Source organism: Arvicola amphibius, chromosome 6, assembly GCF_903992535.2.
Source record: "Arvicola amphibius chromosome 6, mArvAmp1.2, whole genome shotgun sequence".
Classification (NCBI taxonomy): Eukaryota; Metazoa; Chordata; class Mammalia; order Rodentia; family Cricetidae; genus Arvicola; species Arvicola amphibius.
In genome coordinates, this window is record NC_052052.2 from 119,092,178 (window position 1) to 119,119,672 (window position 27,495).

Sequence of the window (27,495 nt, forward strand, 5' to 3'; positions counted from 1 at the left end):
CTGGCCCATTATATCTAGCCTCTTATTGGCTATCTATCACATTTTGATTTAACCCATTTTAAATAATCTTTATGTCACCACGAGGTCGTGGCTTACTGGGAAAGATTCTAACCAGCGTCAGTCTGGGGCAGGCAGATCACCAAAGAAGGAGGATGTGACCTACCCCGCTAAAAAAATGTACTGAGCCATGTGGCTAACATAGATAAGAACAATGGGTTAATATAAGTTACAAGAGTTAACAAGAAGCCTGAGCTAATGGGCCAATCAGTTTATAATTAATGCAGACTCTCTGATTTTCTTTGGGGCTTACCGGCTGTGGAAACTGGACAGGATGGGAACCCCCAACTAGCAGGCCTTCATGTTACAAAGGGCTGCCCTATCAAAAGATCAAGGCAGTCTCTTTATTTAACCAATAAAAGCAATACAAATACAGAAGGACATCCTACACCAACTTTCTCATTTAGTAATTGCCACTAATTTATCGTTTCTAGTTATGCTATCAAACAAAGGCTTAGAGGGAAAAATAATCATCTTTAACTTTCTTAGACTGATAAAGCATTGTTTACAGTTTAATTCCCATTGCTCAAAGGAAATCAAGGCCTGACTGTGAAACCACACCAGCCCCATGTGAGGAAGTGGAGCTTTGCCCACACAGCCCCAGGACTAGCAGCAGGTCACCGAAAAGATGAAAATTAAGGGGTAATTCTGGGTAGTAGTGTTAACATGGTGGGTCTTTTGATGACTGGAGTCCACATAGAAATCACATACATTTTTCCTTTTTCTCCCTTACACACTGCATTTCTGTTAATGTGTGAAAATGAGGCAACTGGAGAGAATGTAGTCCACATGTTTTGGTGCATTTACACTTCCGTGCTCTTGAGAATATCAAAGTCGCCTAACAGTACATTTTCTGGTGCCTTAAAAAAAAAAAAAAACCCAAGAGCAAGACAATTACAGACTTTGTAAAATAAACAATCCCCAAAGGAGGTGTGTTTAATGTAAGCTTCAATTCTTGACCTCTAAACAATATTTAAATAATTATCTAAGGTAATTCTAACTAAAACAAAGTAAAATACATAAAATAAAGTCTTACTATACATTTAGCTATCTTTAAATGGAGGCTAAACTTCAAAAGCCCCAAACTGGATAGTAGGCTCAATTCTCCTCTACAAATGAAGAAGGTGGGTTTCAGAGATAGGTATGTGGTGCGATTACTCCACTGACATCTGCTCAATGCAGCAACACTCAGCAAGTCTTACTTTCTCCATCTACAAAATGGTCAAAAAATACATATGTACTGAACTATGTTAGAAATAAAATGGCTCACAAACATACAGTGTTCAAACATACACCATATAAAGAGAAGTACCTGGGAAATACTTGTTCACATGTTGTACTCCACCGCAATGATGCCATTGAACCCTTGCTGGATTGCCTTGCCCAGACTTAATATAAAAGGAGGTGCTTGATCTTACAGCAGCATGATAAACCATGCTTTGCTGATGCCCATGGGAAGCTTGCCCCTTTCTAGGTGAATATGGAGGAGAGGTGGATTGAGGAGGAGAATGGAGGGGAGCTGGGGAGGAGAATGGTAGGAAAGTAGGGAAGAGAGGCTATGGTCAGGATGTAAAATAAGTAAATAAATAAGTAAATAGAATAATTTAGAAAGAATGAAGCAGACAAAATGAATTGGAAGTGAAGCAAAGTCACGAACTCTCAGAGCCCCACCCCGGCCAGTGGCATGCTTCCTCTAGCAATGCTCCACCTCTTTTAGGATCCACAACTTCACAAAATAGTGCCACCAACTGGGGCCATGTGCTCAAATATGACCATATAGGGGACATATCTCATTCAAACCACCATAATACATACAAAAATGTATTTCAGATTGACTATATAATAAAGATAAAAAATTTCTGAAAATGAAGTTTTATGCAATTTAGTGAACTGCATTTTCCTTTTATAATGAAAGAATAAAAAATACTAATGATATTAAAGTGATAGAAAATAAAATGTTACATATTAACCCAAAGGTCCAGCTGCTAACGGAAGACAGATCCAGCCTTGTGCAGTTGCTGTGAGGTGATCCCTCTCTGATTCTCTATAGATGTAACATAAGGGGTATTTCCTCACATTTTATACTCTATTAGCTGACATTATTTCTTAATTTTTAGTTTAATTAAAATTAAGATTTTATTTATCTGTCCATGAAGCTCACAGCTTTCATAAATAATTAGGGGTTTATCTTAAGATAACTTTCAAAGAGTAAGGCTTCCCACTATCAAGTAACACTACTGGCTGTCACTCACATAATACCCAGGTGAAGGAAAACTGGGGGAGCTTTCTTAGGCCTCTCTTCTCTGTCCTACATCTGCACTTGATGTCTTAATCATACTCAAACCTGAGTCCAGAAGCACAGTGACTGCTTTCACAGCCAGATAAAGCCATGACAGCATGCAGGCATGAGTTCATTAAGGCAGATATGTAACAAGCACAGAGAAGCCAGCAATAGCTCAAGCTAAGAAGAAAGGCAAGGAGGCCCACAGACCCAGCTCGATGCCAAACCTCCGTAAGGTTCGGGGTGACGTGGTAAGTGGGTTATTGCATATGACTCATTGGTTATGTTCCTCAGGTTTTAATTTAACCCCTTTACTCCTACTTCTGCCTCTGCCAACATCTTCTCAATGTTAACACGATGCTTTCTCTCGAGTCAAAATTCAATTAGCATCTTTTTTTTAAATTTAGTTTTAAACTCTATTCATTTCTATCTTTTGAGGTAGAGTTTTGCTTTTCCTAACTGGTCTGAAGCTTGCTACATAGCCCAGGCTGGCCTTAAACTCACAGTCTTACCTCAGCCTGCTGACAGCTGGGATTACAGATGTTTGCCACCCAACCAGTTTATATGATGCTTTCAAATGAAAAGCAGGCTTTCCCCAGTAAGATTTTCTTTGGTTAAGTCTTCATTACAGGAACACGACTTAACATGCTAAAGATTTATGTGAGAGGAAACTATTTTGCTTTGGGATTCAGGCCAATTGTCATCTCTTTTTGCATCAGTGTCCCTTCTTGGGAAGGTTGCAGTAAGTAAAGCCACTCTTCCTTTAATGAGCACTAAAATGGCACTCTCCCCATCCAAGAAGAGACACAGTGATGAAATCAAACAGCTTGTCACCAGATGCAAGATAATGTAATTTCTTAGTTATATAACTAAACTCCTCAACATGGAAGTAGGAATTGGAAGAAAGTCTTAAAGTTTTTTATTTGATTATTATATATTTTATTATTTCTGCAATAAGTTTGATTGGTAAATTTAATTTCAATTATAACAAAGGCCAACTAGAAAGTACATACATCTTATCCATAAAGAGACATATATGAGGTAACTCAGTTCCAGAAAGATGAACATGGTATGTACTCACTCATAAGTGGATATGAGCTGTAGAGCAAAGGATAACAAGCCTATAATCCATGACCCTAGAGCTAAGTAAGAAGGTAAACCCTAAGAGAAACACATATAGAACCTTCTGGGTAGGGGAAATAGACAAGATTGCCTGAGAAAATTGGGAGTATGGGATTTGGGAGAGAAGGGTGGATAGAAGGGGAGGAGGAACGAAGAAGGGAAGAAGGAAGAACTTGAGGGAACATGATAGTCAAGATGGGGGAAGGACAGAGAGGGAAAACAAGGAAAGAGATATCTTGATTGAGTGAGACATTATGGGGCTAGCAAGAAACCTGGCACTAGAGAAATTCCCAAGAATCCACAAGGATGACCCCAGCTAAGACCTTAAGCAATTGCAGAAAGGGTGCCAAAATTGGCCTTGCCTGGTAGTCAAATTGATGATTATCTTAAATGTCATCATAGAACCTTCATCCAGCAACAGATGAAAACAGAGGCAGAGACCCACAGTGGAGCACAGGGTTGAGCTCCCAAAGTCCAAAGAGTGGGAGGAGTGAGAATATGAGGAAAGAAATCAAGACCATGATGGGGACACACCTACCTAAACAGTTTACCTGAGCTAATGGGAGCTCAGAGTTGGTGAACTCTGGTCAGACAGGGGAGCAATCAGCATAAGACCAAACTAGACCCTCTGAATGTGGGTGACAGTTGTATGACTGGGGCAGAGTGCAGGGCCACTGGGGTTGGCACCAGGATTTATCCCTACTGCCTGTGCTGACTTTTTGGAATTCATTCTTTTTAGATGGATACCTTGCTCAGCCTAGACATAGTAGGGTGGCCTTGGTCCTTCCTCAAAGCATTGTGCCTTACCCTCTCTGAGGAGTGGATGGGGGAATGGAGTTGGGGAGAAAGTGGAGGGAATGAGAAGAGGGAACGGAGTGGGAACTGTAATTGTTATGTAAAATGAAAAAAGATTGTTTTCTTTTTAAAAAAATGAAATAAAATAAAAATAAAATTAGATCTAGCTAACATGCAAAGAATTGAAGAGTCAATACCAAAATGTGTCTAATGCACCAGCTAAGGCATGAACAAATGTTTTTAGTCCTCCAGTCTCCAGCATTCATGTGTCCTTAGTTCAGTTTTGTTTTGATTTCTGTGTTGAGTTCAAAATTTAGGCTTTTGATCAGGTTACCTCTGTCATATTTCTAACATAGAGAGTTGAAGAAATGCCTACATAGAACATGGAAGTCCAAATACCCACCCAGGAAAATTAGATTATTATTTATTCTGTTCTTTTCTAAACTGTCATCTGAAAGGTCTTTTTCTTGGGAAGAAACTGCCTACCTCACCATTCATTCTTGGATCAGATTCACAGTGAATTCCTTGTGAAGACCAACATATTGAACTTCATGGAGGAATAATAATTGAAGCCCTGCCTCCTCCTAGTTTTTCTTTTGTCAGGTAAGGTATGTGACAGTTTTCTCAATTGCTTGTCATCTATCCTAATAATTTAACTATACCTTGATTTCAGAAACATCTATTTTCATACCTAAAAAGAAGGAAAAAAAGACAAAAGGGACAGGATAAGGTGAAAGAACCCACAGCACAGAAGACCTCCATCAGTAGGAAAGAAGTAGTCACTGCATTGAGTGCTCATGACTCAACCTGCTAAACAAGGAGAATTTTCAGAAGGTTTAAAAAGTCTGTTTATTTGAAAATGTCACATGGAATAAACTTGCCACAGATCATCTTTAAAAGGTTTTTTTTTAATATAGTAGCTTTCACTATTAAAAATTGGTTCAGACAGGGCTGATGTGACAGCCCTTTTCCCTCCTAAGTTTATGAACACAAGACTTTCTGTGTCAAAGCCAGATTTAGAATATCCCTCATGTATATTCCAGTGAATAATTCAAATTTTAAAAATTAAGTTTAAAATACATCCAATAATTCTGTTCAAGTTACACTTATTCAAAGTGGTGGTTCTTCCCCTTTCATCCAATACCTCTGGTTAAAATTGACAAGTTCTAAGTGTGAATATTAAAATACTGTGGAGGAAAATGTAGGGAAATTTTATTTAAAATAAATTGGAACTCTTTTTGGAAAACACAGATCAGAGACAAGCATGCAGGGTAATTCAATTTAGAATCCCTTTACTCACTTAGAAGGCTGTGTCCCCTAGGAGCATTGACACAGTCCACAGTGAACACTTCCCAGAAGATTCTGGAGTCAAATGGCCACAGTGCATTTTCATGGGAAAGAATTTGAAAGGTTATAGCGAGAAACTTTAGAAGTACACATCAGAGTCTATTGCAGAGATAGCCTTTGAAGTGTAGAGTGCAGAACCAAGGCCATTTTGGCAATTTCATAGACTATGGAAGGACAGAAGGCTCTATCTGCTTTGAGCTAATAGGCCAGTGACCAGTGGCATTGTAAGAAGATGCAACGAGCAGTTCAGTGAGAATCAGCAGATTTTGTGACCATTTATGCAAGCTCTTTCAATTACAATAACAGTCAGGTGATGCGATATAGTCTATCTCATTGTAGAACCCCTTCTGGGCTTTGAACATGCCTTTATTTTTTGTATTTTAGAGACAAGATGTTCTATAGATTTCACAGTTTAAAACTCAGGACACTGTAAGTTTAAAAGAGGTCTTTGGTGGAAACAGAAATCACTTCTAAAATCAATCCATGAGATCATCTGCCCTGCTGGGGTGGAGGTTTCTGTCCAAGCTCTAGCTCCCACCCCCACTGCCAGACTTCCTACAGAAGAGGCTGAGAGATACTGCCATAGATGGCTTTGGAATCTGACTTGGTTTTAACTTCATTAGTTCCATCTAAGACCTCATTCAACTGGCATCTAAATCACTCTTCAGAGTAACCATGAGCCTTTTCTTCCTATTTTCTGAATTCTAGCATATTCTCCATATTCTCATATCCTCCAGTGTGCCATGGTACAATGTTTAAATTTCTATTTACACTACACCACTCAGAGGAACTTTCTTGTCTTTATACTATGCAGGGTCTCTCCAATCCAGGTACTGAGAGCATCTGAAGTAGCTTCTGGTTTCCACAGAAACACTCATCCTTCTTGTCCATATTTACGACCCCTGGCAGCCTTTCCCAAAATCTATAAGCTTTGTGAGTGACTGATCCCATCTAGCACTCTTGAATAATGTACAGAAAACAGATTTTAGTTAATCTGTGAGCAAAAGGTAAGAATTTGACATTGGTTAAGCAGTACTTTGAGTTATAGTCTATTGGTACCTATAGAGGAGCTCTTAGCTGAGGGAATGCCAAGTGGATTTGACATCTAAACTAAGGCACTGGAAATGCTGCACAAGAACCTCTACTTGTAGATAAGATGTGATGTGATAGTTCACTATAAAATCTCAGCACCTCAGAGGGAGAAGCAGAACAAATGCTCCAGATGCAAGGCTAGCCTGGTGTTCATCGTGAGTTCCAGGCAAGCCTGGGCTGGTGTTCATCATGAGTTCCAGGCCAGCCTGGGCTATATAGTGAGTTCCAGGTCAGCTACAACTACACAGTGAGAATTTCTCTCTAAAAATAAAGATATTCTTTTTTGTATGCAAGTTACCAGTAATAAGACACTAAACATGCAACATATGAAAACCTCAGTACGTGAAATAGTTCATTAGTAACAAAGAAAATATATGTGGGCTTTTAATACTTAATAAGAAGTTTACTATAAATATATAGATGAATATATTTAGATAAAAATCTATAGAACTACATGTAGAAAATTCAGAGTATTTCTCTATTAGATAACCAAAAATTAATGATCCTGAACTGGATAATTCTCATACTGATAAATCTATAGAAAGAAAGCTCTTCAGTAAGATAGACATACCCAAACAATCCATGAACTGTATAGAAATTAACACGGAATCATCTACAGAGAGGAAAAAGAAAGGAGATACTGCAGGACAGTTGAGAATATCATTGTAAATTGACTTTCTGCTCCCAGCCATGTAGTGATGAGGCGAGCAGGCCTGCTTTTCATCCCGCCCGGCTCCCACATGGCTAGCTTAGCCCCAGAAATAACAACACACAAATTGTATTCTTTTAAACACTGCTTGGCCCATTAGCTCTAGCCTCTTACTGGCTAACTCTCACATCTTGATTAACCCATTTCTATTAATCTGTGTAGCACCATGATGTGGTGGCTTACCGGGAAAGATTCTAGCCTACATCCATCTCGGGTTGAAGAATCATGGTGACTGACTCACTGCCTTTTACCCAGCATCCTGTTCTGTTTACTCCACCTACCTAATTTTTAGTCCTATCAAAGGGCTGAGGCAGTTTCTTTATTAACCAATGAAGGTAACACATAGACAGATAACCCTCCTCCTCACAGCCATTTGCTCATCATAAGCTCAGACCCTCTACTACATAGCTGAAGTCTTCCCAAAGGCACATGTGTGTGTTTTCTACAAATGGACACAGTTTAAAACAACTTTAGTCAATGGCAAATAGTCAAGTTTACCAGTTCTTTGTCAATACCTTAACTGGCTCTGTAGTTTCTATCTGCTTCCTTATTCTTCTGCCATTTTTCATGAGGACACGAGAGACACACAGAGCAGAACTGAGGTGAGCATGCATGCAGTGACCAATCAAGCCAGCCAAACATGTAATCAGAAATAAAGCCACTTGAGTCCAGTCTGTGGCAGTAACTCTCAGCTAATCACATACATGCAATGAAGAAACACAGGATGAACTAAGATTTTGTGTTTCTTTGTTATGTATCATTATTGTGACCATAGTTACCTGATACATTCACAGATTAAACTGAGCAATGGGGACAGTCTTCCCTCACAGGAATTAAAAACAAAACAAAACAAAAAACCAAAATCCCTTTCTTGAGATTGATTCTTTTTTTTCTTTTTTTCCACAAAAAAAAAAACCCAAGCAAATTCACAGCTGATCAGTGGAAAAAGTCCTCTCCAATATTTTTCTTCTATATTATCCACTGGGTTCTGTTTTTCTTCACAGTCAGGTTAACAACTCTATTGACTTTAAAATGAGAAAAAAATGCCTCTAATTTATGGAGATTCCAATGACTCTGTGACCTCATCTGTAAAATATGAAGTCAACTTTGATCGTCAGTGTAGAATTCTGTTTGGGGCTGTGAAACTGTCCTCTGGTTAGGATGGGCTGTTTTCTCTTGAACTACCATCAACTGTGAATATTCCCCTGACAGCCACTTAAAACTGGGCCCACTGATTTTCAGTTATGTAGACTGGAGGGCTTAAGGGACACCACAAAGATTTATAACCATTGCTAAGGGAGAGGAGCTCATGAAGCGCCCCCTTTCCCAAGTATCTGTGTGGTTAACAGTTGCTGGAGGAGACAGGTGGTTTTCTTCAGTGGTATAACTGCCTGTCAGTAGCCAGGCTTCAGTCAGTAATCCATTACCATGTTCCCGTAGGTAACACTATTAGACTCACTAATTCACAAGGCTATACCTGAATAGATCATCTCTGTTTTTGTCATCAGCACCTTATCTGGGACAGGAAGACACTTGTTCATTACTTCTCAGAGGAAGCTCACATAGCAGCACACTTTAGGTCCAGGAGGGACATTGAGAACCCTCGCATGTATGCGGAAGGGGCAAAGCAGGAAAGCTAACTGAATGGACTCTTCACCGAGGAAACAGTAGCATTTTTCTTTGCTCTGTTTAAAATGTTGAGACTTTTTGTGAAAAATCAGTTTCACTGTTAAAAATTAGGAACTCAACAAAATACTTTTAAGATCTCAGTCTAAAAGTAGTAAGATTGCCATTTTCATCCTGACCACATTTCAGAGACTATTACATAAGCTCTTGTAATAATGTATTGAATTTTCAGATCAAAATTTTAAATGTTTTAATTAATACATTTAGGTTTTTAAATGTTGTCATTTAATTGTGCCTCTTTGCTCTCTTACCAATGATTAGGGTAAATCTGGATGGTGGGGACTCAAGCCTGCACCTCTGCTCTCAGTGTCCTTTGCAGCCCCATGCTCCTTCCTGACCTCTAAAGAAAACTCAACTCTTTCCCACAGTGTGTTCACATTGCTTTTCAAGTCTTCAAAGACCAAACATTTTTTTTCTTCAATCTTAGTTTATAAAACAGCCGACCAAATAAGTATCCCTCAATTCCCCAAATGACCAGAGACCTGTGTGCCCTTGTCAGTCGCTATGACAGCACACTTTGTTTTCCTTTATTTACAGTTCCATAGACATCTACTCATAATTCATATGCATATTATTTGACAAACTAATGAGTATAAAGTTTGTGTGGGGTGTCCAAGTTGTCTCGTTTATTTTTGTATTAACAGAATCCAAAGCAAAACCTGGCATGCACCATATGCTCATTACATGGATGAATGAATAAAGGAATGACCTCCTTAGACTTCATCGATCTTTTCTTCACCATCTTTATAAATATTACGCAACATTTATAGACAGTATGCATGTGTGACTCCCTCGGTTATCTTCCTAATCCACACAGGACCCTCTTTATATGCTTACACATTGACGTTCTCTCAATTTGTACCTATCCATCATTCTTCTGTCTGTTACACACTCTTGCTTGTCAATGACTATTATCTGAGCAGATTCAGAAAATCATTCTCAGGTTGGTCTTGAGATGTAGAAATGGAGGAGTCTCTGTGAGTGACATCATACTAGAAATAGAGGAGTCTCTGAGAGTGACATCATACTCCCGGCCACTGCAAAGATGACTCCCTCTGGAAATGAAAATGGTGGCTTTCCTGCTTAAGCAAAAGACTTTGGTGACTTTATTTGATATGAGTCAACATTGAAAAACTTAAATTTCTTAATGAAAATATTTAAATTTCTGATCTGGAAGGCAAAGATCTATACATTAGATTACAGTTTTGAAAGATGATTACTCCCATATTCCTGTCTTTCATTTCTATTGTCACATGAATCACAAAGCCTTTCTTGGATATATCATATCTATTAGTTTTTTGTGTATTGAAAATTGCATGATGTACTTTTATGTGCACATGACTATATAAAGTGGAATGAGTAAACATGAATATTTTTTTCATTGAGATTTTCATCATTCTTTAGAGAAAAGACGTGCAGCCTCTAGCTTCTGCCTACATTCTTATGAGTAGGTATGGTCATAGCATTTCCCTTTTGTACAAAGAATGTGCAGTTGAATTGCTTCCAATAAGTTCTTTAGAGAGTTTTCATGTGCTTACCATGGAGAGCAAAAGCACAATTGATGAATGAAGGTGCTAAGGAAAATAACAAACAAGTTCATACCTGGGACTGAAATCTTTCCTGCAGTGGGGTGATCCATCTCCATAACGAGGCCATTGTGCAATACCTGAAAACAGAAAACAGAAAGACAGAAACCGTCTTCAATCTCAACTATGTGGACAGTTGACATTACTTAGTAAACTACTTAGTCAAAACTGAAAACAGATATTACAAAACAGAGATCTTTTATCTGTCATTTGAAAATAAATATTTGAAGTGTTTCTTATTGTCATATATTGATGGAGGACTTTCATTGGTTAATTAATAAAGAAACTGCTTGGCCCAATAGGTCAGAACATAGGTGGGTGGAGTAGACAGAACAGAATGCTGGGAGTGAGGAAAACACTTCAGGCAGTCACTATAGCTCTCTTCTCCAAGATGGACACAGGTTAAGAATCTTCCTGGTAAGCCACCCCTCGTGGTGCTACACAGATTACTAAATATGTGTTAAAGCAAGATGTGAGAATTAACCAATGAGAGGCTGAAACTAATGGGACAGGCAGTGTTTAAAAGAATACAGTTTCCGTGTAATTATTTTGAGTAAAGCTAGCTGGGTGGTGGGACACAGCCCGCCGTTCCATTTACAATATATGTCAATTAAAGCCAAAAATGATATGAGACTCATGAACTGGAAAAATACATTTATACAAAATCTCCCTTTATTTTAAATATAGCTGATCATCTCCACCCTTTCATCCAAGTCTTCTACTCTAATGTTAAAAGTCACCTTTTGTGTGTGTGTGTGTGTGTGTGTGTGTGTGTGTGTGTTTTAAATCCTGGCAAGACCTGACCAAAGACAATTAAAGCAGGGAAGGAAGTGGGGTGGGATCTGGATCTGGACCAGAGGAGTCCACACTCTTGTCAATGTATTCAGTGGAATTTAAGAGATCATTCCAATAAAAGGTAAATCAGAGCATCCAAGGGGCAAGTCACTGCTGGAGGTGAAGGATACAAGAATGTTAAAACAAGAATATGGGCAAAGCTAATTAAGAGAGTCTATGGGCGGCCCAGCTTAGGGATTTGAGCAAAGAGGTTAACCAAGTGATGCTTCCAAGGCTGATAAGACTAAAGAATAGGACTCTGATAAAAAAAAAAAAAAAAAAAAAAAAAAAAAAAAAAAAAAAAAAAACAGAAAGAGAAAAAAACTCTTGCTAGAGGGCTTAAAAGGTTCTTCTGTGCTGTGACCAAGATCAGCTTTCCAGTGTTCCCTTAGGAAAAAGTGTAAACATAGCTTAAGGTAAGACCTAAGGTCAGTAACTACCCAGTATCTCACCAAGGACATATACCTGAGTGCGTTTTTATTTGTCTAGAAAACCTGGAAACGGATGTTAAAATTTTGTTGTTGTTACGGTTGTTGTTCAAGAATCCAAAAATCTGCTAGATATTCTCAAATTGCTTTACCTATTAATAGAGGATGTCATGATGCCTTGGGGCCAGAATCTGTAACATAGATGTTGAATTACTATAGATGAAAATTTTCTGACACAGAAACAAAATTCTACAAGGTTTTGTTTTGTTTTAAACAACTAGGGGTAACGAGAATCTTATCTCAATAAATGCAACATGAATTGTTGGGATTTCAGCAAGTTGAATGCAAACGGTTTCTCCTTCACTGTCAACAGGGTAGGCCACTCTTCCTATCCTGTACATGACAGAAGCATGCCAGTGGTACAGTACAGTTAAGGACTTCGAGTCCACACAAGAACAATAGTGATAATGGTTTGATAGCATTTTGAGGTTCCGATTTAGTGAACCGCATTGTCAGGACAATGCATTTATAAGGTAAAGATACATGGAACAAAGGAGCTGATAAAAGCATGTTCTTCCTTGGGGAAAAAAAAACTCAGGAAAAAAAATGAGATAGGGGTATCTATTTCTAATAAGGTTTTTGGTCACACTATGACAGAAGTCATCAATAAGAAAACTTCATGGGTAACCTTTTAAGGTTAGATGTCCTAATCTGTTGGGCTTAAGTATTCTGGCATCTGCTCCGGTTGTGCGAGGAATGGCCACTGATTAGGAAAGCAACTCTCCAGCGAGCATTCAACTCCCACCAGTCAGGGCAGCACGGCACCATATGGAGAGCCTTGATAGCAATGCCCTGCTTTTCTTTTGGCATCACCAGGTTTGTACACAAGAGCTGGCCAGAGAGAACCCTTGCCAGCGTTCGAACTGTGCTATAATTTAATTCTGGTGTGGCTCATTCTCAGCATCCACCCAGCACAGCCTCCTTCTCCATGGGGGTGGGGGCTAAATGCCAGCCGGAGGTGCTAAATCTCAGTTCTGCTGAGGACAGGAACAAAAATACCAAGCTAAATTTCACTTGAAACAATTATCCACACACTGAATCATTCTTCTCTTCTCGTATCCCTGTTGCCCTCCTGACTACCTCTTTGTAATAGCGCTGCAGTGCTACTCACAAAAGACAAAAGTGAGTGTTCTTAGCTAAATATAACTGAACTGATAGCGTTGAAATTAATTAACGCTGAATTTTAATCATGTAGCAAATGTTAAGTGTCAAACGTGAAAGGGTAGTTGGTAAAGGTCAAGGGACATATGTCAAAGTTTCGTGAAGCGAAGCTAGCGGCGGTTGATTGAAATTTTCCCCAGAAGCTGCATTAGGGATCACACTTCCTTCACCTCTAACTTGATTGCTGTCTGCAGTAATATTTCCTGCTTGAGTCTTTTACCTGATCAATACTTAGCTTTAAGCAAAAACACAAATGTGTTTGATGTTAGGCACAGGAATCTAACTGCCACTTCTCCTTGTCATTTGCTGTGACGCTTGTACAATAAGGCAAATGGGCTGGCCTGAGCTCCCATCTGTAGAAAGGGCTGACTCTAACCCCTCACTTGGCAGAGATTCTCCTTTAATGACTCTAACCCCTCACTTGGCAGAGATTCCCCTTTAATGTACAGTATGGAGCTGAGAAGATTCCACAGGCTTTTCTCATAGCTCAGGGTACTGTCCTGGGAAAACTGCCCAGTGACCTGGAGTCTTGGGTCATTTTCCAACCTTGCTTGTGGAGCTTTGCTCAGTATCATTTTCAAATATTTCAAAAGTCAGAAGACTATATCCTGACATAAATCTTACCTACCCACTTCAGTGTGTTGTCTTGTCAAAGCTTCACTAGAAACTGAGGCACGAACCCTGCCACCTCTTATCAAGCTTTTCTTTGCAAAGGGTTAACAGATACCCCTTTCATTTTCTCATCTAGCCAAGATGTCAGTGCCTAGAATTTGAATGCAAAAATTTGAATAAAAATGTTCAGTTCTATTGCTACTAAAAACAGACTAGAGAATCTTCAGGGACCTTAACAGATATTTTAAAAACTTATGTGTATATTGTAGTACAGGGTACACATGAGAGCTAGTGCCCATTTAGGCCAGAAGAAATAGAATCAAATTTATTGGAGCTGGAGTAACAAACAGATATAAGCAGCCTGATGGGGGTTTTGGGAGCCAACGTGGGTCCTACCCAATCAGGGACTTAAACTATAGCTTTTCTTCACAAGGATTTCATGACTTTAACTTCAATCTTATTATTCAGATCCTTCTTATTGCATACTAAATTATTTCAAAATAAAGACAAACCTTCTCTGGAACTCTTATGTGAGTTCAACCTTTGGCAGGGTATTTAGATTCGACTGTTTTCTCCCATATTTTCCTTATTTTATTCTTTTTACACCTTTCATTGTTTGGTAGCTCCTCTAAATTTTATTTCTTCTTGATGTTTCAAAAGCCTATTCTTGCCAAGAATAGAATTTTAGATAGTGCACTAACCTCTTTAGGGAAGTATCAGGTCTACTTAGAATAAGGACTCTCTTTCTTTCTCAAGGGTTTTATAGAGTGACAGCCTAATGGTAGTCAAATGATAATGTATTAATGATGGGATGATAAATGTATACCTTAGAGTGGTGTGAGAAAAAAGTTTAAAGTAAGTCTTTTTATAAAGTCCTATGGAAGAAGAAGAAAAAGTCTATAATGCAGCAATAGAAAAACAAAAGAGCATAAAAATTAAAAAAAAACTGATACCCTCGGTATTACAAGCACAGGCATGTAATCCTATCTTATTGGGATACTGAGGCAGGGAAATTCCAAATTCAAGTCCTGTCTGTACTATAGCATGAGTTCAAGACCAGCCTGGACAAGTTAGTAAAACCCTGTTTAAAAATTGAAAAGGGAGGGAGGGGCTTGGGATACTTCTCGGTGGTAATATGTTATGTACAAGACGTAGCTTCAATCCTCAGAACCCCCCCCACCACCACCACCACACACACACACACATCTATCCACTGCAAAACTTTTATGGAAAGCAAGAAAACCACTTCAAGGCTACATTTTCTTTACATGTATCAAAACTGAGGTAATACCAACAAGGGCATTAGCGATAATCCCCGAAAAAGATGAATCTATGCTATTTACTGTGAGTCCTCATCTGATAAATTCCCTTAATTCAACAAACTACACACAACTCTGATACATTAGGCACAAGAAGGGGCAGGCAGTATTGATGGATGAACTTGCACCAAAACTGTCTGTAACTGTAAGAGAAGGGACAGAGAACAAGAGATTTGAGCCAATCTAGAATATAAAAGATGCTCCACAAGAAAAAAGCAATATCCAGTGAGAAGTAAATATTTAACATTTGTTTTAGAACCAAGTGACTCAGGTCAAAGAGGTCAATGAAGGTCATTCAACACAGACAACACTGAAATTAAATATTAAAACTGATAACTGTAATAAATACAATATTATCAGCTATACCAAAACTCAATAAAGATCACTTATCCCACTAAGAACAAAACAGAGATTTCATTATATCTTCTGGTTGGCAAGATCAGACTAGAAGTAGTAACTTCTTTCCAATGATAAGATAGTGGAAGCTTAAAGCAGTTGAGTACTGACCCAGTCTTTCACAACCAGTAGGTACCTGACTTCAGACTGTAGTTAAGTATGACTAACCCTAATCACTTAAGAGTCTTCTGGTAGTTGGAGAATCAGTCAAAAAATGGAGAAGCATAATTTGGATTACCATGAAAATAACTATCCTATGTAGTTAATTTTATAAAACCAGTCAGTTGAGTGGAGCAATGACGCTAAAGGGATTGCACGGGGCACCAGGAGGCACACATAATTAGTAAATTAAACTGCTCCCTCATAGGCAGCTAAGAATACTTGGCACAACATCTTGAAAGTTGTGCAGAGGGAAGAAATCACACCCAGACTAGCTCAGAATGTGAGGAGAACAGATCCAGCCGGTGATCTGGGGTGGAGCGGTGAAGAACTCTGAGGCCCAGAACCCTCACTAGCATAAAGGATAGGAATATCTCTGTGGCATCTGTAGGAATCATGTGAGATGATGCTCACAGCCCTGTTACAGGTAAGTTAATAGAAAATGGCAACTGTTTCTACTCCAGTCAGCACACACGGTTCAACCTCTGGCTCCAATAAAAACATGCTGTGTGGATTTGGGCACATACATTTGTCTGTGCAACACACATATTAAATACATAATCAGGAATGGGTATTAACTGAGAATGAGTACAAATACTGATGCTTCTGTTTTGTTTTTGAGACAAGGTATCATTATGTAGTTCTGGCTGTTATGAATGTAGACTATGTAGACCAGGTCAGCCTCAAACTAACAAATACCTTATTGTCTCTGTCTCCAAAGAGCTCATTTAAAGACATGTGCCACTATGCTTGAATATAAACACTAATGTGCCAGACACAAAGTGTTATGGAAAACTGAGGCTGTAGAAAAACACCTTCCAGAAACTTACAACCTTGCGTGTAGAATTCCAGTTAAATGTACCTACCAGAGTAGGCAGGTTTAACTGTTAACTGTTATATAATAATATCTGTTATGTAATAATATGTTTGATCATTTATGTATTTGATAGATGTTCAACAAATATCTATTGAGTTGTTTTAATTAAATTGGATTAACTGAATAAATATCAGTAGTTTCTTTTGGTTTTATTATTTGGTGGGGCTATTTAACTCTAGATTTCCCTAGACACAAAGTTCTTCTACAATATATGTACTTTTAGAATCTTAGTATTTATTTCCAGGGTTGCTTTGCAATGATTTTAGTTAGCACTTCTGGCTGATCTCAATGCTGTTGTGCAAACATGGCAAGACATTTCAGGGCCTATGCTGAGAAGCCATTAAAGGAACATAGTCATAGTTAACTAGAAAACATAAGAATTAGCTATGAAATTAACAAGAAGGGATACCCCATTTGTAATGTAAAATATATCCACCAAACCCAAAGAACACAATTATGTGTTCTTTATATTATGACCCAACCCATAATATCAGATGAAATTTTCCATTATGGTATCAAAGCACTCAGAAAATATCATTTTTGGAGCATTTTGATTTTCATATTAAGGGCATTCAACATATGTCAATTGTAGCAATTTAATTATTCTTAGTGTAACAGGAGAGTAATTTTGAAACAGCATTTGAGAAGCTCTAAAAGCAAAGGTAAAACTTATAATAGATACAGTCAACAAGGTAACTCAACTGTTTATAAAAACTTCCCACAGGGAAAAAAACAGAAATAACACGAAGTCATGAAACAAATATCAAGGTAAGCTCTCATCTTTACCTAGCTAAAGGAGATCAGCTTTAAAAGCTGCTGTTTGGAGCTCTCTTACTCCTTTGACTCAATTTCTCTTTATTTTTTTGTGTTTTCCTTTCTTTTCTTAGTTTCCCTATTATTTTTAATTTTTCTTAGTTTAGTGAGTTTCACAAAACATGCTTTGATCACATTCAACCTCCCTTTTAACTCAATTTCTATAACTAAAATTTATTTTCAACTTAATATACACAAGCCTCTAACTCTTCAATTTCAAAAACTCATAATTCTGGGGTTGAAGAACTGGCTTATCAGTTATGAGTTCATGCTTCTCCTACAGAGGACACAGGTTCAATTCCCAGAATGCACATAGCAGCTCAAAAAATTTCTGCAATTCTAGATCTCAGCAATCTAATGCCTTCTTCCAGCTTTCACAATACCAACCAGATACAAATATAGTGCACATACATACATGTAGGTTGAACATTCATATATATATATATATATATATATATATATATATCTCACTATTTAAGTCATGCAAGGAATTATAATATATACATATAGCTCAAGACTACTGATAACGAGCACACATGCACTCAACACCAGCACAAGAATGAAATATTTTCAACAGGTTTAATCTCCCAAGTATGTTCAAACCATGATCAAATCCCAAATAATCACTCTACTGAATTTTGTTACTCATTCTCTTATTTTTATACTTGTACCATATATGTGCATACTACCAAAAATAAAGTATTTAATTAACTTACATTTATCTCAGTGAAATCATGCACATGTATTCTCTGATCTGCTTTATCTCTGGAAATTATATCCATGATGCAACTGCTTTGGACCACAAGGCTGTGGGCAAACCAGGGCCATCAATGTAAAGTATGGTATTGTTTAAATATACCATGATTTTGTAGTTTTTACTGGTTTGTATTATACCTAATTTGTTGCATTGTGACATTCTTTTACATATACTATATAAATGATTTTATCATATTCATCTTGTTTCTTTTGATTATTTTCTTCCTTTCAATTCTGCTGATTTTTCCCCAATTAGGCCCTCTTCTCTTTTCATACTTTTGTATCATTTTTTTCTTTTTTATATCCCAGTGAGTTTCCTTAGGGTTGCTTATAGACAGATCTGTCTAGCATGTGACCTGTCAGCATCTAGTAATGAAGGGCTACTGAAGCTCTTGGGTCCCAGCCATCTGAGGATGTTTACAAAGTTAATTGTTGTTGAAACAAGGTTCATTTTCTTCAGTTGTGTGCTCACTGGTAAGATTCCCCCATGCCCCTGAAAATACATCCTAATTTAGTTACCTACTGTTTTCTTATGTGCTTTGCATTTATTTTACTGTGACTAAATATCCAACTATTAATATACATTTTCAGGAAACTGTTTCTCTAGAACATATACCTAAAGAACTGATGTGTGTACTACCAAGTAAGAACCAAGTGCTCTCTAAATAGTTTGTGAATGGATTATTTTCACTTGCTCTACATTTTTTGGCAAAACCAGGTATTTGAATATTTAGCTTTGACCAGTTTATCTCGTTGAATGCAAGTTTTTGCATTTCTTTGGTTTCCTAAGACAATGAACACATTTTCTCAGTTTTATAATCATTTAAGTACTCTTTATAATTAAATATTTATCCAATTCATTTGTGCCCTTTCTTAGTGCCTTAGTTGATTTTTAATATTGAATTTTCAAATTTCACATATTCTGGATATGAATCCTTTCTTGTAACATAAAATAATAGAAATGAAAATATGGCTTTATTACTTATTCATTTTATGCTATATTTGGATAAGCAACATTCTTTATTCCAACATTCTAAATTTGGTTATGTGTTCTACAGTTTTTTGCTATATATCTTAAATTTCTTCCATAGGCTTAGATGACAAATATAGTTTCCTAAGTTTCCTGAGAAATGTATAAAATTTGATCACTTCAATAGCAGCTGACAGAAAAATTAGTGATGGAAGGCATTAGTTTCGACTTGACAAACATTATATCTCCTTGAGAATGGCAGTGGTGTGTCCTATGATGCCAGCATGTGAAATCCTGAGGCAGAAAGCCAGAGAAAGTCCTGCCTCTCTGGAATAGATAATAAGACCCTCAACAAACAAACTAACAAAAAACAAAATACAGCAAAGAAAGAAGACTAAAAAATAAATAAATAAAAGAAAGAAGGGTAAAGAGATCATGAACAAACACACTAAAACAAATTATCATTACAAAGAGATTAAATACTGAGATTTGACCACAGCAAAACACAGAGTCTGTAAGCTGGAATCTACAAAGTACTGATAGAATAAATCACAGATATCTTTGACACATTCAGAAACAAACAAACCATGCTAATGGCCATGCTACTCAACACAGCATAGGCATAGGTATCCCAAATTGCAGAGTTAGGTGTGGTTTTTGTGAAGACTCACATTTTTGTAGTGAAAAATTGTTCTTGTTCAAAATTTTACATGAAAAATTCTAGACTCAAACCAGGTTTAACAGTTTTGAAAGTAGCCATAAAATGAGACTGATTCTATCTGATATTAAGATGCCTTGTATATTATTATACAGTGGGGAGCAAGGAGAAATTGGTATTAGCAAAAGAACAAACATCAAAATGAAGGGAATACAGTGGGCATGTCTAAATAATTCTTGTCAAAGGAACAAATAAAGGAGAGAAAAGACAGCTTTTTCACCAGTGGGACTGAACTATTAGCAAAACAAACAAAAAAAGCAATAAGCAAATAAAAAAATCTTAACCTAAAATTTTTTTTTCTTAAAAATGCATTCATATCACATTCACCGAACTCTTTCTGGATCCATCCCCACCTGCTACCCTTACATCTTTGTGCCCCATTATCATTATTTTATAACTCATCTACTTCTATTTGTCCTGTTCATATACTCCAGGGTGCATTGACTAGATCTGATCAATATACCAGAAGTCACATTTGTAAAGGTCTGTCCTGTCCCTTTAAGAGAAAGCTCTGCCCACTCCCTCCCCTGTCCACTGCTGAGGCAGGCAGATCTTCCTTCCTGCTTGCAGCCCAAGCCCTTCCTTTCTGTTTCTCTCCCAAAGAGGTAGCTGCTGCCGTGGCTCCTTCCCCACCCATCTGGTTCTCCTTCTCTCTCTGGTAGCTTCACTTTTCCATCTCACCAGACCAGGGGTTCCCTTCCAGGAACTGACTAGCAGCTTGATTTTATTCATATGCTCATAGTCAGATGAGTTAATTATCTCCTGGTTTTGGTGGACACCGTGTCTGGGTGGATTGAAGCATTCCTTACCACTAACAAAAGGGCCCAGTTTCTCATGTTCTTCTCCAAGAGATTATCCCCTGGTTTAGAATCCCAGCCTCTCTTCAGTTGGATAATGGCCCAGAGTTTACCTCCCAGATCTCTCAAACTTTATCTAAGGCTCTTAACATTCCCTGGCATTTTCATATCCCACACCATCCTCAGTCTTCAAGAAAGGTAGAACAAACTAACCGTTCCTTAAAAAATGTTCTTGTTAAGATGTCACAGGAGCTTCACCTTGACTGGGTAAAACTTTTGCCTCTGGCCCTTCTTAGTCTTAGGGCTCTCCCCAAAAGCCCCCTTTCTATCTAGCCTTTTGAACTCAAGTATGGGCAGCCCATTTTAACCCCAGGCCTCTCACTTAAAACCTCTCCCATTCCTGATCCCATAATAACTCCGCTGTTATCCCATCTTCACTCCCTATTATGGTATTTCACCAACTACTCATTACTTCAACCATGTGTTAATTCATGCCCACTGTCAATTAAAATAGGAGATCAGGTACTATTCTCTCCCCCAGACCAATGCCCCTCACACCTTTCCCTTAAAGTAATTCTTGTAACTCCCACAGCTGCCAAGTTCAAGAGACTCCCTCATTGGATTCACCTGTCTCACCTTAAACCAACTCAAGATACTCTCTCGTATACGGTAACTCAAACAGGGCCCTGCTCCCTTAAGTTCCAGAGGACACCAAGATCAGTCACTTTTTCTCCAGTTCTAGAAGGATAAGTCTCATCACCATACTTAACTCTCCTGTGCCAAAAATTTCATGTACTCTCCCTCTTCCTCTTTTCTCCTTTCTGCTTTACCAATTTCTCTGTATCTCCAGTGTCATACTTAAATTTCAAGTTAACCACCCAGCTGTTATTACAGGGACCATAATTAAACATAGAGCTGGAGGTACAAAGATTGCCAAAAACCCAGGTGGTAAGAAACAATAACGAGTTTGGGGACATTCACAGCCCCAGACTCCAAAAACTCACAAAACAGACTTTAATATAACAGGTTTATCACTGACTGCAGCAGTGTCTCCTGAATCTTAAGGTAAGACCATAATGCAAAAAAAGAAAACAAACAAAAAAATCCCCAAGTTTTGACATTGTGCAAGTCTCATGTTGATCTTGCATAATATTATTTCTGGGAGACATAAACACATGCCTACTGACCCCAGAAGGGAACCAACAACAAACAAACATATAGATACCAGCAAAATCCAACTTGATGAACCAGTCAGCTTCACTGGGGTTACTTATATGCATATAGGTGAGAGGTTATGTATAGAAACAGAAATGACTCAGAAAAAGCTGCATCACCAAAGTTCATCCTATCATGGACAAGAGTTCACAAAACCTGGACAGCAGGAACACACTACACAACCAGCAAACAGCAGGCAGCTCTAAGCTTTACAAAATGTCCTTTATAGATAGTTCAGATTGGTTTTGTTCTTTTCACGCAGTAGGCTGGTCTCTGCTTCTTCCATGCATCCAACTTGTCTGAGATAATCTCCAGTAGTCGTTATTGTTTCTACATGTTAGAGAAGGAAGAAGTCTAATAATCTGGTCAGTTTTAGGGACTTCCTGTAGCCACTGAGTTAAGTTTACTTCCCCAGCTTAAGGATCTTCCCTGCAGGATAGAATCCTTCACCTGTCCTCAAAACATCCTTTTGTTTTACCTCCCTATAAATATTTTATGTGGAGGCCCCAAAATATAAGCCTATTTCCACCTTGCCTGATGGTCAGAGAGTTTGGAGGTTGCTCAAAATGGTTGAAAAGTGTAGCTACATGTCTCAACTCAGGACGTGATTGTGATTGCCTGGTTCTTTTCACATTATGATAGCTCATCCAGGTAGATCCACTCCATCCTGAATGATGGTCAGAATATGCAAATGTACTTTTGCTCCTTCTTTTGTAATATGAGGTTACCTGGGAAGTGGCTGCCGTTAGGATACTGGATCTAGGGTAGTTTCACTGCCTAAAAAACAGAATGCTAATGATTTGGTGCCTCAAAGTATTAAAGCAATTAACTGTTCAAGTTGTCCTTTGTAGCATGTTAATAAAGTCTTTTGTTACATTCTTTCCCCTTTTGAATTGGGTATAAAAGAATATGGAAAAATAAACATAGGTGATTTCAGTATTCACTGGAATGCCCTCCTGGTATTTTCTATTATTTCTTTTTTATTATTTTCACACGTGTCTTCATATTCTTTACTAATATTTCTAATTCCCCATGCCCCTACCCTGGAGAGAGGTGTTTTTCATTGAAGCTGGTCCTGACAATTCTGTCTTATGCATCTGACTAAGAACATTCTGTTGTTTTCTCTCCCTTTTGACACCCTGATTTAGAACATTTTGTTGATTTACCTTCCTTACATTATCCTGTGTCTTAACAAGCCTCTTCCCAAGGTGTACAGTTTTAATCTTGGAGGAAACTGTTATATAACAGGAAGCAACCACTGATGCTGTGAATTCATGAGTACAACAGCCCTCTCATGTCTAGAAGACACTGTTTCAAGTACTCCTGGATCTCCTGCCACTCTCTATTGTGGAATATTTCTTTACACTGTGTGAAAATGTATTGCTGTTATAGGTGCAATAAAAATCTGAATGGCTAATAGCTAGGCAGGAGGTATAGACAGGACTTCTGGGCACAGAGAGAGGAAGGGAAGGAGATTATCGAGGAAAAAGGAGTTGCTAACAAGACATTGAGGGGGTCAGGTGTATGGAATGAAATGAAGATAAAAAGCCATAGGCAAAACATAGATTGATATAAATGGGTTAATTTAAGTTCTCAGAGCTAGTAGAACAAGTCTATGCTAAAGCTGAGCCTTTATAATTATCCATAAGTCTCTGTGTATTTATTTGGGAGCTGATAGTACAGAAAAAGACTTGTTAAAACCTCTTTTCTGGGATGGTCCCTGAGACTTGAGGAGAGATGTGATACAGTCATGCCATTAGGGCTATACACTCTGCTGACACTTAACTTTCTGATCTTTCATCAGGTATATCTTTCCATGTTAACCACCATTCATTGCACAAATATTTTTTTTCTGATACAGTCTGAGAACTGCAGTAATCTTTAAACATAGAAATATAAATTGAGAGGGAAGTTTAATACCATGTCACTTGTGCAAACTTACAGTTCTATATTTTTCCTCTGGGACCTCTGAGTTTCACAACCATGGGTCCATGGCCAGACGTACAGTACAGACATGTGTTTCCTTCTGTGGAACAGGCCATAAACCAATCAGAAGACCAATGGTTACTCCCATAACATTCCTACCTCTGTAGCACCCATGGGTTATTTTGCCATGCAAGTCATACTTAGAGTTACCAGGTTCAAAGATGGGTAATACTGGCAATTACTTGCCTTAAGACCCCATCCCCAAACAGCCTATGTAGCCCATTCCAGTACTACAAAAGCTAGACATCAGAGAAAAAGCTCCTTAATCAGTACCAGCTTGATTTTTCCATGTCATGTGACTAATGTGTGTGGTATCTTCAGCTATGGGGTCTTACCTTCAAGTTCTTGTGGGCAGCCTAGAGTAACAGAAATTTTGAGTGTCTCCAGGAATCTTTTGGCCAACAGTTCAATGGGAGGTATCCCACACCTGAATCAAACAATAATTTGGTAACCTATGGTTTCTGGCATGCACTTAATCCCCTGTGTAGGAAACTACATCTTCGATCTCAATGGATCATGGACTTCAAATTTAAAATACTATAAATTTTTTACTTTGGGGGGATTATAATATAAGTACACCATTTTCCTTTCCACTTCTTCCCCGAAAATTCTTCTATATACCCCTCCTTTCTCTTTCAAATTAATTGCCTCTATTTTTTTATTAATTGTTGTTACATGTCTGTGTGTGTGTGCGTGCGCGTGCATGTTTGTATCAACAGAGTCTGTTAAAGAAAACCACACACTAAAAATACAGAGTTATGGAGTCCAGTCTCATCAGATACATCTACAATATGACTCTTGGACCTAAGTCTCGGGGATCATTGAAAAGAGGTCTAAAGATTGTAAGAGTCAGAAAAACAGAAAGCTTAAAATGAAATTGTCTCCTAGCATACCAGAAACTACACTCATAAAATCTTACCAGCATGATTGCTTAAACATAAGCTGAACAAGAATAACATCAGTGAACATGATAACATGGAAGAGAGAGAGTCCACAAGGCCTAAATCCTATTAAATTTTAGAGAATAAATAGGTAAAGTCTTTCAGATTACTCTGTCAGAGAATACGTACAGGAATGAACAGAAAAGTTCTAGTGTGGGGAAATATTTAAAAATAACAGTTCTGAGAACAGACTAATAAGTAACATGGTATGTGTGTGGTTTTGTGTGGGTTTGTGTGTGTGTGTAAATATGCATAATTAACTCATTACAGTAAAAATAAATCACAATACTACTAGAGAATATTTCTAGATCATAAATAGGCATAAGTAGGCATTTTACCAGTGGTTATACGAGATGTGAAAAAAGCACATGAAGAAATATAATCAATGTCATTAACCATTAGGAAGTGAGGAGTCACTGAGAATGTGATATCTCTACAAGGACAAGCCCAAAAGGAGAGCTAAAAAAAATTATTATTATTATTATTTATAAAAAATTTCTGCCTCCTCCCTGTCTCCCATTTCCCTCCCCTCTCCCCTTCCCTTTCCAGTCTGAAGAGCAGTAAGAGTTCCCTTCCCTGTGGGAAGTCCAAGGTCCTCCCCCCTCCATCCAGGTCTAGGAAGGTGAGCATCCAAACAGGCAAGCCCCCCCCCCCCCCAAAGCATGCAGTAGGATCAAAACCCAGTGCCATTGTCCTTGGTTTCTCAGCAGCCCTCATTGTCCGCCATGTTCAGGGAGTCCGGTTTTATCCCATGCTTTTTCAGTCCCAGTCCAGCTGGCCTTGGTGAGTTCCCATTAGATCAGCCCCACCATCTCAGTGGGTGGGTGCACCCCGCACAGTCCTGACTTCCCAAGGTCCAAATGAGGAGCAGAAGGCAGAAGGAGGGAGAACATGAGCAAGGAAGTTAGGAGAGCTAAAATTTTAAATAAAGACATTCATTTCTGGAAAGGAGAAACTGGATCACTCAAACATCCTTAGTGAAAATGCAAGATGGCATGGCTTCTCTGGAAAACAGGTAGTTTCTAAAAACAGATAGATGGTAAGACAGACAGACAGACAGACAGATAGATAGATGGATGGATGCATGGATAGATGCTAGATAGATGCTAGATAGATAGATAGGTAGATAGATGATTGATAGATAGATAGATGATTGATAGATAGATGATAGATAGATGATAGATAGATAGATAGATAGATAGATAGATAGATAGATAGATAGATAATAAATAGAGAGATAGATAGATATAGATAGATGATGATGATAGATATATAGATGATAAATATTTAGATAGATACTAGATAGATAGATAATAGATAGACAGAACCAGCATTTATATTTTTGAATATTTGTGAAATCTACATTCATACAAAAAGTTACACATGAATATTAATAGGGGTTCCATTTGTAACAGCCTAAAATTAGAAATAGTCATCTTAGGTAATCATTAGTGGTACATATTTAATATGGCTTATTCCTTAACAATAAAAAGGAATAAACAACAAATTGACACAAAAACTTCTATGACTCTTGAGGGAGTCATATTAAGTGAAAAGAGCCAGTTTGAGATGGTTTTATAGTAAAGGTCAATTTTGTTGCTGTTGTTGTTCAAGACCTGACTGCCTTTGTCTCCCGAGTACTGAGATCAAAAGCATGTACCATCACTGCCAAGCTCCGGAGTGGCAAGGAGACTTTCTATAGCTATAAAGGAACAACAAGGCAACCTTGGGCGTGGTGACATGGTCTTTGTTTTGATTAATATCCTGCTACTGATGCTATGTAGAACCCTCTGTATTATGTCTTTACAGTTGCGCATGAATCTACATTTACCTTAAAGAAAACAAGTAAATGATTTAAGATTTCAGTCTTCCACTGCATTTTTTAAATCAAGAATTAAGTTTTGATTGTAATGTGAGAAGCAGTTCAATTTTGCTTTCCTCTGAGTGAGTCTTGAGCAGTTTTCCTCTCTGAAAGGCGCAGAGCACCACCCTGCCATCAGTCACTGGCCTTCCTTCTGGCTTGTTGGTCTGACTCCCCTGCCAGCCCCACAGTGACTAAATCACTGTGGCTTTGCACTGAGTCTCCGTGCTACATTTGGCAAGATCTATGACTCACCCCTGACTTATCCTTTGTCCTTAGGGGTTCTTGGCCCTTAACTCTTCTCTATAAATCTCAAAGTTAGCTTACTCAAGTCCAGGAAATCCCCTTTGGGCAGAAAGAGTATTCTTACCATATTATCTTACATCCGTTAAACATTTACTTTAGCAATATCCTTTTATTTAAGTCATCCTTGATATTTTATAAAGTGCTAGCATTTTTAATAAAAAAACTGTGTATTTTGTTAAATTAAATGCGTTAGGAATACATTATAGCTGCTTGGGAAAAATTAAACATTTTTTATTTCAATTTTCAGACTATTAATCTTTAAATACTGTATTTTAAAATAAGGCTAACATTCTTAACAATAATATATTCATGGATTCTTTTGAGCTTTATGTAAAATCAATAATGTTCTTAAATCAGTTTTGTGTTTTCTTCAGATTACTATATTTTTATTTGATTTCTCACTGTTTAGCCAGATATGGCAACAAACATGCTAATGAGTGTAACATTAGTGGAAAACATTTTTCTTTTCCTACTTTTAAAGATATATATCACATTGACAAAGAATATACTTGTACCAAATTATTGTAAGCACTCCTCATCAATTTCAGAGTCTTTTCCTACTCTAAAAAGAAGCTGCATTGTATATGCTCACTTCAGTGAGTACTTTTTAT

At 37.9% G+C, this 27,495-nt stretch overlaps 1 protein-coding gene across 1 annotated transcript in view; it reads right to left on the bottom strand.

Moving 5' to 3' along the window:
• Nucleotides 1–27,495, bottom strand: part of Sugct (succinyl-CoA:glutarate-CoA transferase) — a 714,904-nt gene that overhangs the window by 102,394 nt on the left and 585,015 nt on the right. The window contains 1 exon segment of the mRNA XM_038333002.1: nt 10,692–10,755. Coding sequence (XP_038188930.1) covers nt 10,692–10,755 — 64 coding nt within the window.